The 17,230-nt window shown below is 41.7% G+C and overlaps 1 protein-coding gene across 1 annotated transcript in view; it reads left to right on the top strand.

The window, feature by feature from the left end:
* The first annotated feature begins 5,293 nt into the window (after positions 1 to 5,293).
* Positions 5,294 to 17,230, top strand: part of KLHL6 (kelch like family member 6) — a 44,978-nt gene continuing 33,041 nt past the window's right edge. Inside the window, exon 1 of the mRNA XM_074264201.1 lies at positions 5,294 to 5,781. Coding sequence (XP_074120302.1) covers positions 5,522 to 5,781 — 260 coding nt within the window. The 5' untranslated portion in view covers positions 5,294 to 5,521. The remainder of the gene's footprint in view (positions 5,782 to 17,230) is intronic.

The raw sequence follows: 17,230 nt of genomic DNA on the forward strand, positions 1-17,230 counted from the left end.
GGGCTGTCTACACTGGTTCTCTGGAATTAGAGCAATCAAATAAGTAATTAATTAATTAATTAATTAAAAGTCCTGTTATGGGCTAAACATTGTCCCAGGCAGAGACGATCAATCAGAAGTTAAACCTTTAAGAAGTCTCCAGTTTAGTCAAGGCAGACAACCTATACATATATACGTATATAAACATACGAGCCAAATAGATACAAGGAGATTTGGGGAGGAAGGCTTGAGGAGCTAGGGAGAATCAGAATGTAAAAGATGGCCTTTGAGCTGAGTCCAGAAAGAAAATTAGAACAGAGGAAAGGAGGGAGTACATTCCAGGCCTAGGGGATGAGTGTTGTGTTTGAGGTAAAGTAGGAAAGCCAGTTTAGTTGGACTGGAGGGGAGTAGGAAGGTAAGATGGAGCCAAGTATGCTACAATCTGGTCAAACTGGCTTTTTCCTATTCGTATGTACAGCAATTCATTTCCTGTCTCTGTGCCTTTGCACTGGCTGTGTGCTTTACCCCTGGAATCCATTTCTTCTCCTCTTAGAATCCTTCTCTTCTTTCAAAACTCAGCTGATGCTTCTCTTCTATTTAAAGTTTTTACCTGATCCCTCAGCTGCTAGAAAGCCAGGTCTTCCCTGTGGTGGAGGGGACAAAGATGCAAGAGTTCTAAACATCGATGAGAAAAGAGAGGAGATCTTGGTGGAGCTTCTTAGAAACAGATTTCACTGGATTTTCTCTCATGGGATTTGAGAGAGTCAAATACTGTGCATGTTGTAACCTAGCATGAGAAGGCAGAAGTAATTCTGGATTTGGAGCCGGAAGCCCTGGTTCTGGCTACACAAGCCATTTCCCTCTTCTGAGCTAGCTCTAAGCTCAAAATCTGATGATCCTACCGTCATTGATCGGACTGATCTGCAGATGATGGGGAGCCAAGGGAGAGGTGAGAGGGAGGAAGAAGATTGTAGTTAGAGGCTGGTTGAGGGTAAGAGGAAAAGAGCAGCAGTGACCCCTTCAATGTTTGCTTCTGTCTCCATTGTAATGAGCTGGAGTTGTTGGCTCAAGTCAGGGCTTGTACTGTTTGTTCCACAGCTGATTCCCAGAGTGCTATTGAATCCAAAAAGTAGCTAATGATGAACCTGTGCCCCAGATCTAGTTTAGACTTGCCAGCTGAGCTCACTCCTGATCCTCAATCTTAAGAGAAGACGGTCTTCTCATTAGGTATAGGATCATGAAATCTCGCCTCTTCTAAGTGATCCTGCAGCATCCCTTTACTAATTCCTTACAGAGGTGGGGGGCTATGCGGACTGTAGGAGTTGTTAGTTCTCACCAGCCCTCACCTTTGTGTAGATTGTGCTAGTCTTTCCCGTCAATTCCCTCAGTCCCTCAGCTCAGGTGTACCTCTAGCCCTTCTCTTTACTCCTCCCCTTTTCACTGCTGATCTTTCTTTCACACTAGGGGAAGGAAGAAAAACACCCTGGGAAAGAGAAATACTCAGGACCCCACTTCTCAGACCATATCTAGTGCATCACAGTCTCCTTTACCAAGGAAGGGGAAAGTCTATGTTTCTTTCTTTGCTCTGGATAAAATTTAACCAGTAGTTTCTTTTGTTTGCTCTACTTCCTATTTCAGGAAATACCTTGCCTCTTCTGAAAAAATTTCTCTCTCTCTTTGTCTCTCTGTCTCTCTCTCTCTCTCTCTGTCTCTCTCTGTCTCTCTCTCTCTCTGTCTCTCTCTCTGTCTCTCTCTCTGTCTCTCTCTCTTTCTCTCTCTCTCTCTCTCTCTCTGTCTCTCTCTCTGTCTCTCTGTCTCTGTCTCTCTCTCTGTCTCTCTCTGTCTCTCTGTCTCTCTCTCTCTGTCTCTCTGTCTCTCTCTCTCTTTGTCTCTCTCTCTCTGTCTCTCTCTCTCTGTCTCTCTCTCTTTCTCTCTCTCTCTCTCTCTCTCTGTCTCTCTCTCTGTCTCTCTGTCTCTCTCTCTCTCTCTGTCTCTCTCTGTCTCTCTGTCTCTCTCTCTCTGTCTCTCTGTCTCTCTCTCTCTCTTTGTCTCTCTCTCTCTGTCTCTCTCTCTCTCTCTCTCTCTCTATTTCTCTGTCTCTGTCTCTCTCATTTTGTCTTTCTTACTGTCTGTTTCTTTTTCTCTGTGTTTCTCTATCCATTTCTCTCTATGTCTATGCTTATGTCTCTCTGTCTCTTCTCTCTGGGTGTCTTTCTCTGTCTCTATCCCTCTGTCTCTGTCTCTCTCTCTTCTCTCTCTGTGTGTCTTTCTGTGTCTCTATCTCTCTATCTCTGTCTCTCCATGTCTGTGTTTGTCTCTCTCACTGTTTCTCTTCTCTCAACCTCTAAGACATTCCCTTTTTTGTCTTTCTTTGCTACATTTGGGCAAGGAAGGAAAAAGAAAGCAAACAACTATTAAGATTTTGAGAACAGGTAAGCCTCTCTTGGGAAGGGAGAGGGAAGGAGAAGGAAATGAGGACCTTCTTGCTGTGCATCTGCCCTCTCCCCCCATCCCACTCCCTGGGAGCTCAACAAAGATAGGGCTCCTAGATCTGGGCTCCACCTCTGTGCTGCTGACCTTGTGGTGGCAGCTCTGCCGCTGTTTCCTGGGCTGTTTCTCACCATGGTTTCTGCATTTTCAGGGTCCATTCCCACAATGCCATTTGGAGACTGCTCCCAGGATGTCCGTTCCTCCAGTTGTAACACAGACACACACAGACACACATACACAGACACATACACACACACACACACACACACCCCTTCACTTAGGACAGGAGGGACTAACTTGTCAGTTAAAAGTGGCCATGTTGGTCTAGAGTCAGAAAGGCAACTTCCCAGGGAAATGAAGAAGTAAAAAATGCTGATTAGGCTGATTAGGCTCCCTCCCTCCCTTTTTCCCTCTCTCCTTTCATCTCTGTACTCCCAGCACTTAAACAAATACTTACTGATTCCTTCCTCATCTTCACTGAGACCGCAGGGCCTTAGTTTAAGAGCACAAAAACACATCAGAGGCCATGTAGTTAACCCCCTTATTTTAGAGAAGACTTCATAGGGCCATAGCTATAGATCTGCAAGGGACATCACAAGTCGTTTTGTCCACTTGACCTCCACCTCATTTAAACAAGATGAAATTCAGTCCTAGGCCAACTAAATGACTCTTGCTCGTGTAGAGAGGGGCCTCTCCAGTTCTTGAGGGTCCTTGTTCCATGAGCTTCTCAGGTCCCCAGCGGATGCTCCATGAATGACTTTGGGTTTATTTTCCTATGTACGTGTCACACGCCCATAGTAAACTATGAACTCCTTGGGGGTAAGAAGTGCTTCATTTTGTATTTATTCCCAGAATCCAGCACGCTGCTTTTCATATAATGATAGTTAATGCATCTTACTTAAATAGAACTGAATTTTGAAGTGGAACCACTTCCTTCCCAGCCATGAGCTTTATTTTTCACCTTGTCTCATTGCCAGCAGAGGGTCTGGGCAGGGGCTGCAGTCATTGGTGGGCAATGGGGAAGGGGAAGTGCAGAGGGGAAGGGAGAACAAAATTCTGTGATCCTTTTCCCCTTTACCTCTTCCAGGCCTCCGATGCCAGATGTAGTCTTAGTGGCAATATCCCTCGCTTTGTTTCACTTCCTTACTGTTCCCCCTCCCAATAGCCCTTTTCTGTTGCTCAACCCAGATCCCTTTGTGCGTCTCCTGAGAGACTCCATTTTCTTTTGAAGTGTGGATAAAAGTGACTATGATTCTCTGGGTAAACAAAGACCTGTAGTCAAAGCCAGTATTCCCTCTGTATCTTTTTATAGTAAATGTGTGCAAAAGGAAATGTCAGGGAAAGTGAGGAAGGGAGCCATTTCACCTCCTATTATTTCTCCACTTGTAGTAGGCAAATGCTAAGAGGAATTGAGCAAGGTACCCCCTTCTCCCACAGTAATGCTCAGAATAGGCCATGAATGGGTATATACTTGCTTCCTTATAACAGGGATGTGCCAGGCTGCAGACTAGACATAAAATGGTGCATGAACATAATAGTGATGACTCAAGTCATGTGACTTGTGCAGGTATAGGGGGACTGGCTGACCCTCCCCTAAGTTCTTTCCCAACCAGAATAGGGGGACCCACCGGCAGGAGAAAGTTGAGTTGTTCCCTAGCAACTCAAGTCATAAGTATAGTATTTTAAGTCATTGTCATAATTCCTCAAGGGAAGCTGGAGGAAAGTTTTCTTGCTTGATTATGGGATTGAGCGTAAGTCTTTTCTGTTTTTGTGATCATATATAAACTCTTTGGGATATGGAAAGCTTTGTATAATCTGGTCTCCGTTAGGTGGCTTAGTGGATAGAATGCTAGAACAGGAATTCAAATCCAGACTCTTAGCTGTGTGACCCTGGGCTAGTCACTTAACTCTGATTCAGTTTCCTCAACTACAAAATGGGGATCACATTATTATGTGTGTCCTAGGAGGGTTGGGAGGAGCAAATGAGATAAGATTTGTAAAGGGCTTAGCACAGTATCTGATATTTAGTAAGTGCTTAATAAATGTTTTTTTTTTTTCCTTTTCCACCCACCCCCAGTCTTCTTACATATCACCTTCTAGCTCTCTAACTTTCCACCAGTTCAGGAAAACTCCCCAAATTTTCCCAGGAAACACAGGGTTTCATTTAGAGAGATTAAAATATAGTCAATAACCAGGACCAAAGACCACCATTACACTTGATAATTGATATTAAGATAGAAAACTGCTCTAATCAGTCAGTTGATGAGCATTTATTAAGCACCTACTATATTCTAGGCACTGGAGATTCAAAGAAAGCAAAAGAAGTTCCTAGTTTAATACCAGCTTGATAGAGAGCTGGAATCAGGAAGTTGTTATTTAGTCATGTCTGACTCTTCATGACCCCATTTGGGGTTTTCTCAGCAAAGACATTAGAATTAGTTATCATTGTCATTTCCTTCTTCAGCTCATTTTACAGATAGGTAAACTGAGGCAAACAGGGAGAAGTGACTTGCCCACAAGCTAATAAGTACCTCAGGCTGGATTTGAACACAGATTCTCCTGACTGTAGGCCCCCAGCTCTTTCCAAAAACTGCCCTGGGTTAGGAAGACCCGAATTCAAATCCTGTGATTTGAAATCAAATCCAGGCTTTGTGGTAGCGTCTGGACTCTCTCTGTGGCCCTCTCTATATGTGAGCCCGAGCAAAGCTCTTTCAAGTTTCTTCTGACTCGATGACGTATGAGACATCTTCTGACTCTAAATGGGCTCTGCCATCCGAATCACCCCTTGCGTCTCCCTTCGGATGTTTGTCTGGGGCCGTTTCTGAACGTGGTTATATTTCAAAGAAAGAAGAAAAAAAAGAAGTTGCCCTCATTTGTAGCAACAGGATGAGAAAGTGCAAGGTTTCCTGTTGTGTGTGTGTGTGTGACAGCTGTTGATAAGTGGAGGGCCCCGGACAGGAAATCTGCTTCGCCCCTTCGGTGTGACCTGGGTGCAACATCAGAGCTCTTTTCGACTGGAGCAGTGACGGGATGACACGGTGCCCCCCGAAACATGGGGGACACTGTGGAGAAAGGTCTGGAGGGACCCCTCACTCCTCTGGACGAAGGCCACTCCAGGAAGAGAGGAGATCTGGTGGAGATCTTGAATGGCGAAAAAGTGAAATTTGATGATACGGAGCTCTCGAGAAATCTTCAGAATGGCCTGGAGAACCTCCGACTGGAGAACTCCCTGACCGATGTCATCTTGTGTGTGGACGTGCAGGAGTTCTCCTGCCACCGGGCAGTGCTTGCTGCGGCCAGCAATTACTTCAGGTACGTGAGACCCAGAACCAGAGGCGCCCGGGCCATTGGTCTGAACAAAAATTCTCGCCGCTGCTAAAACTGATTGATAGATAGACTGATTGATAGAACAAATTGATAGGAAGCCATAGCTATGGCTTGAAAATCAGCTAAGGGGAGATGCCCAGAGATGGCGAACATAGATTGTCACAGAAAACTGACCATTTGAGCACACATTTAGCCGGAAGTCTAAGCCGAGTGGACTCATTGCAGAGCAAGAGGAGATGAACTGAAACTCCCGAGTCTTGCAGAGTCCGGTCATTTTGTTTTTAATTTGGCACAATTCTCGGCTTTGTTCTTTGGAACAGTCCTACAGAAACGGGATGTAAAACCAGAGTCCCTCCTTTTTTCCGAGTTCTAACATGAATTGCTGAGGAGGCTCTGGGCTGTAGTGAAGAGTACTGACCTGAGTTCAAATCCTGATGCTGACACTCTTGCCACTTCACCTTTCCTGGGTTTGAGCATCTCCATTTATAAAAGGACTTTGTGGAATTAGATGGTCTGTGTCTCTTCCAAATGTAGATTTATGATCCTATAATTAAGGAGTTTGGGGAGATTTTGGGGAGCAGAGGGAGAAGGGGTAATTTCAAGGACCCGGACAAAGGAGGCTGCTGAATGTTTATATCACATTGAAGTCTCTGTCTAATCGATTAGCCTTATCTCCATCTAATGGATAACGCTCATTTTCTGTCCTCTATTCCTAGAATTCCCTCCCTCATCCTCTTCACTTCCGGGTTTCCTTTAGGCGTCAGCTGAAATCCCACATTCTAAAGGAAGTCATTCCCATCCCTTTTAACTCTATGCTTTCCCTCTGTTGATTACTTCTTTATCCCATATTTGTTGAGTGTACACAGATGTTTACATGTTCTCCTTCATTAGCTTGTGAGTTTTTGGAGAGCAGGGACTGTATTCTGGTATTTTTTGTTTGTTTGTTTGTTTTGGGGTTTTTTGGTATCCCCAGAACTTAGCACAGCACCCTGGGACATAGTCGGTGATTTTAAAATGCTTGTTGACTTGACTAATAGGAAAATCATAGGAGCATAGATTTAAAGGTAGAGGGGACTTTAAATTTTTCTAGTTAAAGGATCATAGGAGTCCAGCTGTAGAATGACTCAGAAGTCACCAAGCCCCTCATTCTTATTCTACTGCTGGGGAAACTGAGGCCTAGAAAAGTGACTAGAATGACATGATCATAACTATAGAGCTGGAAGGAATGTCAAAGAGCAGGTAGGCTCAGAGAAGATTTGCCTGGGTTTTCATCACACATCACACCCAGACGATAAGGAGGAAAGATGTTAACCCCAAGATTTCTGGTCTCAGACTCAACCTTTTTTCCATTCCGGGAATATAAGCAACAAGGTGTTGATCAAAATTTGGCGTCCAGGTATCCCATGGCTGCAAAGTATCAAGAGTCACTGCTATGGAGAAAGGAGAAATCATATGATAATTCTTCTTGAATCAAGGAAAGGGATCTTTGGACTCAGTATTTTAGATCACAGAGAAAAAAACAATTCTTTTTGTATTTTTTTTAACAATTCTTTTTGTATTTTTGCTATAGTTATTTCCCAATTTCCCACCCCTTTCTCTGCCCCGCCCCCATTGAACCCTTCTTTATACCAAACAAAAATATTTAAACTAAACCAACTCATACCGGCCTGGTGTTTGAGGTCATATATAACATTCTGCATCACTAGCTCTCCACCTCCCTCCTGGGAGAACATCATCTGTCCCCTGACACCACAAATGAGCGTGACAGTTATTCAGAAGCCACCGTTCAAGGTTGTTTCCATTTACATTATTATGACCAGGCTGACCTCCTGGTTCTGCTTGCTTCCCTCCATATTAGTTCATACACTTCTTCCCATCATACAACTGTAGCAATGAACACATTGAAAAAACCCAGCAGAGCAGACTCTTCTCCTAGCAGATACTGAATAATATTTGCCTCATAAATGACATAAAAGACATTTTCTTTGTTAACTTATTTTCTCAGGATTGATGCCATCCACAGATAGGGGGGAGGGTAAGAAGATCCACATGGGACCAATTAATTATTGAGGGCTCCTAACACAAACAGACTACTTTGTTGGGTCTTCATATTGGATTTGTCATTATTATATGGAAGAGAAAAGATAGCAAAATCTAGGAAAAGAGACTACTAGTCATGGAGCCAGAGAATCTTGGTTTCTTTGACCTTTAATGTCCATGAATGGGATACTGGGCAAATTACTTAGCATCCCTTCACCTCAGTTCGTCACCTGTAAATGAAGGATTTGGCCTAGATGGCCTGAGAATCCATACTTTGTTGACAGTCATTTCGGCCTATGAGCAATCCCTCCAATACTGCAAATCTCACTCCTTCCATTTTCATTTTGTGTGATTCTTTCTTAGGTTTCCTTAATGTATCAGACATAGCCATGTTGCCTCCCGCTGGTTCTGTGTTGTCTCTCCTTTCTATCCCGCCAGCCCACTTCCTTTTCCACTTTTACATATTCTCGACGTTGACTGCTATTAATTGCTGGAAGAATTGTTTCATTTCCCGTCTGCTTGTCGTCCTCTTCGTTTCATCTCTGAACACTCCTAGACTGACAGGATATGTTGGGAGTGCACTGAATTTGAAGAAAAAGGGTAGGGGCTCAGACCTTGGCTCTTTGTGACCTGGACCGGATCAACATTCTGGGTCCCAACTCCTCATTTGTAGAATGGTGGGTTTGGCCTCCACTCAGTCTTATTTGGCTTGGCTAGGTCTCGGGCCAAGCAGGTCTGTTTTTTCTTCAACAGCTTTTCATCATTTTGTGAGCTGGTTGGGTTTAGAATCTTCCATCCTTCTCTATAATGCAGGGACTCTGGCATGGACTAAATTCCCATAAGATCCAGACAAAATCAGCGTCTTTTGTTTATTTCCCATTTTTCAGAGTGTTTAAACATTTGGGGTTGGAGCTGTTAGAATTCTTTACATCATTTCCTTACTTCTTGGAATTTGGTGTTTGAACTTTTGTTGATAAGACTATTCATTAACAGCTAAAGCTAAAATGACTAAAATTTCACTTTCTATAAAATCCCATTCCTAGTCCTCCTTAAACTTGAGACTATTTTATCTATAACTTAGGAAATTCTGAATTATTGAATGAAGAAAGTATTCATCGTGAAAAAAATTAATCACTCACTATTGAGTATCTATAGTGTTTATCATTGGGACCATGGGGATGTAGAAGAAAAAAGAATACAATATTGAATGCAACATTCTGTCCCCACGGTCTTCTACATCTAAGAGGTCACTTTTCTCAATTGTCAATAGTTTGGGAAAGAAAACATAAGTGAAAAAACCCCAAACATATCAGAGACAATTGATGATAACATCTCACTCTACCCATCTTACTGGAACCTTTAAATGACATTTTTATCATTTAGTTCACACGTAACCTAAGGATATTAAAGTCGGTGTGAAATTAATGAGTAGAGAGCATCCATGAGTTTTCTTTGCATGGGCAGCTTCTCCAGAGTTACCTGCTTCTGACTTCTTTCATTTTTTGACCTCAAACATATTTTCCAACAACATTTTCACTGTTGTCCGCTGTGTCCCTCCTCAGGTTGAAATCATTGAGTGTCTGGGTTTGGGTGGACTCAGTATGGAAGATCTTTTTCATAAAATTTCTCCATATTTTTATTTTCTGCAATGGATGTTGGTTTAGACCCAGAACCCCAACCTGTTCTTATTGTTGTGTGTTTGCCTACATTCATTAAAAGCTCTCCAAGGGAGCAGAACCTCATGGCCCATGATCTGATGCTTCCTATCTGCAGATTTGTGAACATACCCATATATCAGTACATGATAAAAACAAGTTTGATGAAGAGATGGGATAACCATCTCTCCACTGAGCTGTTGTTCTTTTATCTTCTGATTTTATCATAATAATTTGTCAGCATTTATGGGGTTCAGTTTCTCTAAAAGTCAGTGACTCTGTTGGTCATGGCTTACAAAGTGTCAAGATTTAAAATTCCTAAATGATCTAAGAACTAATTGACTTTTTAGCAACCTCTAATCTGGGGGCTTGTAAGCAAGAGTCCATGGGTCTGAATATCAATTTTAAAGAGTCCATGAATTTATTTAAATCTTTTAAAACTTAATTTCATTAAATTTGATTTCCCCTGTAATTCTCCCTATTTTATTTTATGCATTAAAAAAATCTAGATTTCACCGGACTGTCAAAGAGGACCTCAACTATAACTATAGGAGCACGAAGGCTCCTATAAGGAATGAAGGATTGTTTTATAATTTTGTCCATTAAATGGATCCAATCCATCCCTCTGTAGCTAGCCTGGTCTCACTGGTGACCTCTGCTCTACTTACCCAATTATTCCTTGGACAACTGGCCCAGACCACTACTAAGCCCATGTCCAAAGCCTTTCTAGTCTAGTAGATCTTGTCAGAGCTTGTAGCACTACTTGACACAATCCCTAAGAACCCAAGATTATTTTCAGGTCATATCAATCACTGAAGTAGGATTTAAAGAAGATGTTTATTTTATTTTTTTTTAATAAAAAAATATACCTTTGATTTCATTAGTGTAAGAAACTTTCAGTGAAGAAAATTTCTCTCCTAACATAGGCATCTGTTTCTCTACTAGTAGGGTTTATTAGAGGAATGCTGGGGTCGTGTGTGTGTGTGTGTGTGTGTGTGTGTGTGTGTGTTTGTATTCCCTTTGGTCATCATCATTTTTCTCTAAATAATCTTTTAAACTAATTGATGGAAGTTTTCAATTTCAATTAGAGATTAGTGAAAATAAAAATGTATTCTCCTTTTAAAATTTTCATCAGTATTTTATCTTTCCAAATATACTCAAAGACAATTTTCAACATTTATTCTTACAATACTTCATGTTCCAAATTCTTTCTTCCCCACCTCCCTCCTTTAGCAAGGCAGCAAGCAATCTGATACGGTTAATATGTGCATTCCTTTTAAACATATTTCCATATTTGTCAGTTGTACAAGAAAAAATAAGCTCTAAAAGGAAAAAAAAAAACATGAGAAAGTAAAAACAAGCAAAAGATGAAAATACTATGCTTCGATCTCCATTCCATCTTCATAGTTCTCTGTCTAGATGAGACTGGCATTTTCCATCCCAAGTCTATTGGAATTGCCTTGAATCATTTCATTGTTGAGAAGAGCCAAGTCCCTCCCAGTTGATCATCATATGATCTTGTTGTTACTTGTGTACAGTGTTCTTTTGGATTTGCTCACTTCACTCAGCATCAGTTCATGTAGGTCTTTCCAGGCTTTTCTAAAATCAGCCAGCTCATCATTTTTCTATACAACAATAATATTCCATTCCCTTAATATACTATAATTTATTCAGCCATGTAACGTGCTCTCCTGGCAGTTACAATTACTAGTCTGTCCTAGACCCACCAGAGTACCTTTGACCACTGTCCTTTGCAGTGTGAGCTCTACCCGGCTCGCCTCCTCTGAGGCCTTCTAAGGTCTCTGGCCACAATCTCTTGAATCTATAGCTTAATAACCGGTAGCGCACTCAAGAACAACCACGTGTAATCTTAAAAGCCTTTATTATACCTACTCACATAATGCCCTAACTGATGCCCTGACTTGTTGGTTCCCGAGTGAACACCTGGTCAGAAGACCCATGTGTTCACTACCAAAATCCTTACCTCTTTCGGCTACCCATCTTGGCTTGGCCACCCAGGCTAGGAGCCAGGGTGAACAGCACGAGGTTAAAGAGGGCAGTTGCTGCCTGCAGTGGGCTTACATAGGGCCTGTGAGGTCACACACACAGCCAATCAGCGAGAGAGTCACCCATTACGAAACTATCTCAATATGGCCAGGATCCCGCCCAAGGGCAGTCCTAATATCCACAGAAATTACTTCCGGGCCTCAATCTCCCGATGCACTGTGTCCGCCCATTTAAAGGGCCCTTACAATTCCCTTTCTCTTGTTTTGCGGGAACCGCACATCTCACCAAGCTAAACTTTTAGCACCAGCTATAGTTCACTTGATCCATGAGATGACAGAGTGTTATGCCCAAGGAGGTACAAAGCAGCAGATCAGTAAACAGAAGTATGACAATGAGAACCAGGCTCAACAGTGGCCCAAATGTTCAACCCATTCATCAAAGTCATACTTGAGATAATAGGCCAAAGAGGTTGGATGCCAATGAGGTAGGATGTCAACACTGAGGTGGGAAGTCAACAAGGTAAAACATCACAATTCTAGTTAACAAATATCAGTAGGTAGGTTGTCACAATTCTAGTTACATTTATCACAGTTCTAGACCAATTCTAGTTTCTTACAATTTTCTGTTGCACTTTTCACACTCCTAGAACAATTCTAGTTTATCACAATTCTCTATTGCACTTTTCACAATTCTAGAACAATTCTAGCTTATCACAATTCTCTATTGCACTTTTCACAATTCTAGAACAATTCTAGTTTATCACAATTCTCTATTGCACTTTTCACAATTCTAGAACAATTCTAGCTTATCACAATTCTCTATTGCACTTTTCACAATTCTAGAACAATTCTAGCTTATCACAATTCTCTATTGCACTTTTCACAATTCTAGAACAATTCTAGTTTCACAGGTGCACATAAGCAAAGTCATGTCCAGTAACATTGTCTCAATAACAACGGCAGGTGGGTGTGTTGGTTTTTCATCCACTAATTTAAAAGCATAGTCCTTCAATAGAAAGCATAGGGCAAAGCCTCTTCCCAGGCCACCATATGGCAAGTGGCCACGGGAGAAGCAAGCAGGCCCATTGTCCATTTACAGTCTTTATATTGCGTATCACCCAAAACAGTCCATTTCAGCTGCAACACTGGAACTGTGTCTGGTGTCTCTGGTCACGGTCAGGAGGGGCATCGCTGCCATCAGCGTCTGAAGGGCTGCGGACATCTGGCTGGTCTCTCTAGGCTGTTGTCTGGTCCTTCTCTTGGATCCCCAGGTTACAAATGTCTCTGGTGGGGATGAACTCTACTGCTGGATCTGCACCTAGGAAGGAATGTACCCAGGGCCCAACTTGGGCCTTTCCAAATGCCATCCAGGCCTTTCCACATCACAGTGGAAACAAAGTTGTTGTCAAAAAGATCAAAAGTCAGACAAAAGTTAGTCAGTCTGTCACTTAGCTGCACTTTCTGTGTATGCCCGAAGTGCATTGCTAAGGTAAAAGGCAAAGAATTTAAAAATGTAAAACCAAAATAGATTAAAAATATAAAACCAAAATAACTTTAAAATGTAAAATCAAAATACTTTGAAGATGTAAAATCAAAAATGTTTAAAAATGTAAAATCAAAATTTAAAAATTCTAAGCAATCACATATCCCAAAATTCCCTTCTCTTGTTTAGAAGAGAAGATCTTGGGGATAGTCTGTGCAGTAATGACTTTACTAGAACACTCGGCTATATCCCTGAATTCTTTTGCCTAAAAATCAAAGTTTGAGTTTCTGATACCGAATTGTACTTCAGGAGTGTGAATCAATAAATCTGATATTACTTTTCCTCCTGGGTCAAAGATCACACACTGTCTATTTATTCTAGTGATTAAAACAACAATTTTCCAACCCATTCTAAACATAAACACTGTTTTATAAGTACCCGTAGGGGGTTGGGAAATCAAGCTCACCTGTGGAAGTGGAAAATCCACGAGGTAATAAAAGAGGAGTTCCAACTCTCCAAAGACGATCTTAGCAGTTTTACAAGTATAAAATTCCACTCTCTCTAACTGCAAGATCTTATCCCTGTAAGGTTTCTTAGAAATTAACTGAACTGTATTTTTAAAACTTTTCTGATTATACTCAATACCCCACAATTCCTTTTTGCCTTGGGGCATAAAGCCTACTCCGGTCCTTTGAAATGAAGACACAGGAGTTTTAAATGGATTAATGGGCAGTGCTGATGATATTATCGCCCTTCCTTTTCCTCCTCCCCCTTCTCCCTTGGCCCAAGAAGGTGAGGCAGAGGGAAGAAGAATTGGAAAATTCCCCAAAGGCTGATTTAAAATCAAACCTGAGCTTTGCACATAAAAAGAACTAAACTTCTTCTCAATGGAAGAGTAATGGATAAATTCCTTAAAACAACAATGCAGGAGGTAAACCAACAAAATGCTAAGAAGAATTTCTACAACTGAAGTCCATGTGATTCGTTTATTTCCTTCCTTAGTTTCAGCCACTGGTTTGAACTCTTCCTGTTCTATCTGTAGTAACCTAGCTTTTTCTTCTTTCTCTATCTCCATCTGTAGTTTAACCTGCAATTCCAGCAACTCTTGCTGTGGCATTTCGTACTCTATACTGTCATACATACGCACTAGCTCTAGGTTGCTCCCTCTCGGAGCTATATCTAATAGGTGTGGGGATAGCCTTTGTGGAGCTTGATTACAAGCTTCCTGCTGTTTTTCAGTGGTGATCTTTGTTAAAAGATCTTCCATCTGGCTCTTTAACCTCTTGATATAAGCATTATGTTCAGCTGTGTCCTTGAGCCTGATCCCAGATTTACCTGGGTCCATATTGTTTCTCTGTCTTCCCTCTTAAGTGGCGTTTCTACCGGATCTTTCAGAATCTTAATTCTGAATATTAAATATTTTCAAAACCTGATAATTCCTTATGTGTCCACGTTGGGCGCCATTTGTAGCGTGCTCTCCTGGCAGTTACAATTACTAGTCTGTCCTAGACCCACCAGAGTACCTTTGACCACTGTCCTTTGCAGTGTAAGCTCTACCCGGCTCGCCTCCTCTGAGGCCTTCTAAGGTCTCTGGCCACAATCTCTTGAATCTATAGCTTAATAACCGGTAGCGCACTCAAGAACAACCACATGTAATCTTAAAAGCCTTTATTATACCTACTCACATAATGCCCTAGCTGATGCCTTGACTTGTTGGTTCCCGAGTGAACACCTGCTCAGAAGACCCATGTGTTCACTACCAAAACCCTTACCTCTTTTGGCTACCCATCTTGGCTTGGCCACCCAGGCTAGGGAGCCAGGGTGAACAGCACGAGGTTAAAGAGCGCGGTTGCTGCCTGCAGTGGGCTTACATAGGGCCTGTGAGGTCACACACACAGCCAATCAGCGAGAGAGTCACCCTTTCCGAAACTATCTCAATATGGCCAGGATCCCGCCCAAGGGCAGTCCTAATATCCACAGAAATTACTTCCGGGCCTCAATCTCCCGATGCACTGTGTCCGCCCATTTAAAGGGCCCTTACACAGCCATTCCCCAACTGTTGGGCATCCACTCAATTTCTAATTCCGTTACAAAAAGAACTGCTACAAACATTTTTACACAACTGTGTCCTTTCCCCTTATTTATTATATCCTTGGGACACTGATCCAGTTATGAGACTGCTAGAGTGAAGGAATTGCAGAGCTTTACGTATAATTCCAGATTGCTCTCCAAAATGGCTGGATCAATTCACAACTCTACCAACAATGCATTAGTGTCCCAGTTTTCCCACATCTCCCAATATTTATCATTATTTTTTCCTGTCATCTTAGCCAATCTGAGAGGTGTGAGGTGATACCTCAGAGTATCAATAGTGATTTAGAATATTTTTTTCATGTTAATATAGATGACTTTAATTTCTTCATCTGGAAATTGGCTGTTCATAACCTTTGACCATTTATCAATTGGGGAATAGCTTGTATTCTTATAAATTTGAATCAATTCTCTCTATATTTTAGAAATGAGGCCTTTATTAGGAAGACTGAGCTATACCTTTCCTCCCCACTTTTCTGCTATACACTTTACCCTGGAGAGGAAGCTTGGAGTTGGGTCAGAGATTCCAGTCCTACCCTTGTCACCTACTGTGAGCTGGGTGAGCCTGGCCACGTGACTTAATATCAAGCCTTTGGGATATGCATCCAAAGAGAGAGTTCTCCCAGTAGACCTCCAGATGAAAGATACCACAGGTTTAGTTCTCCCCAAAACTGCTACCAAAAATCTACACAATAACCTATGTTTTGAAGCCTTGGAAAGCTATAAGCACAAGAGTAATATATAATATTCTATATTATAAATATCTATAATATATGGGTGATAATGGCTGAAATCTTTGACACTGTCAGGATCCTGACTTCTTAAATAAAGGAACAAAGAAAAAACCACAAAGGAAGGGCTCTAGGCTATTTTTCAAAGCCAGGAAGGAGAGGCTGTGGAATGGCTAATTGTGTGTGTCTGTGTTTGTGTGAGACCTGTGTTTACAAACGGCCTCTAATTCCTGATTAGTCATGAAGGGATTTTCCTTCTATTCTTCTCTTCAGAGTTGCAAGTAGATTAACTACTTGGACATCTTGTCTTTGGACTCCCTAGAGGATCCTGTTCTAGCTACAGATGCACATGGCCCTAGAGGGATGTGGTGTTTGGATTCTAGCTCCCATGGTTCTCTGTCCAGCTCCCAGAATCTTGGGGGAACTGAGGGCTAGTTTGCTCTGGGTGTTACGCTCCCCAGAAAGATCAGGAATGGCCCCTCTGCCCCAGTGCCTGTATTTTATTAATTGTGACAAGCTAACTAGCTGAGAACTTGAGCTTCTGAGCTTGGGAGAACTACAATAAAATAGACTCTCTCCCCTCCCCCTTATTTATTTGTCTGTTGTAGTTACTAAAAACAGAAAAACAGAAGCTAAACTTGTCCCCAGGAAGGACTCCAGACTGATTCAGGCTTTCAGGGGTTCACTAGCCCAGTAACCACGCTCTATCTCCTTAAGGATCATCCTCAGTCCATACTAGCACTCTTGAGATAGGGGTATGTCTGGCTCTGAAAGTGGGGACTTCAGTGAGGTCCAGAATGAGGACAGCCACGAGCTTGCCTTTGAGACAGACAAATAGACTCCCCTGCCTTTGTCAGCAGGAAGGAGAATTCTTCCAGTGTTGTCCTAATTTTACTCTGGGTCTCTTAGACCTGGTAATATTCATTTATTCCTTTCCATTCATATTTATTAAGCAAATACAAAGAATGAAATAATTTTTTCTCTCAGGCAGACATAAAATAGAAGCTGCCCAAGGGTATTTTATTTATTTATTTTATTTTATTTTATTTATTTATATTTATTTTATTTTGCCTCTGAATCTGTGGCATCTAGCACAGTGCTTGACACATAAAAAATACTTGTTTATTTTTAGATTTATGATAAGGACGAACAACTTATAGGTGTAGAAAAATGTACAAAATACAACATCAAGGCATGAATACAGGATGATTTTTTTTTAGGAGAGAGAAATAATTAACAAACATTTATTTGTTAGTGCTAGGCACTGGAGATACAAAGACAGAAATAAAACAGCCCCTGTTTTTAAGGAGCTAGATGATGTCTAGAAATGATATTGGGTGGGGGTAGGTCTCGATAAATTATAAACTTATAAAAGTGTGCTTTAGCAGCCCCCAAAACTTAGACTACCTCAAGAGAGATGTGGGGTCC

This window comes from Sminthopsis crassicaudata, chromosome 4 (assembly GCF_048593235.1).
Source record: "Sminthopsis crassicaudata isolate SCR6 chromosome 4, ASM4859323v1, whole genome shotgun sequence".
Lineage (NCBI taxonomy): Eukaryota > Metazoa > Chordata > Mammalia > Dasyuromorphia > Dasyuridae > Sminthopsis > Sminthopsis crassicaudata.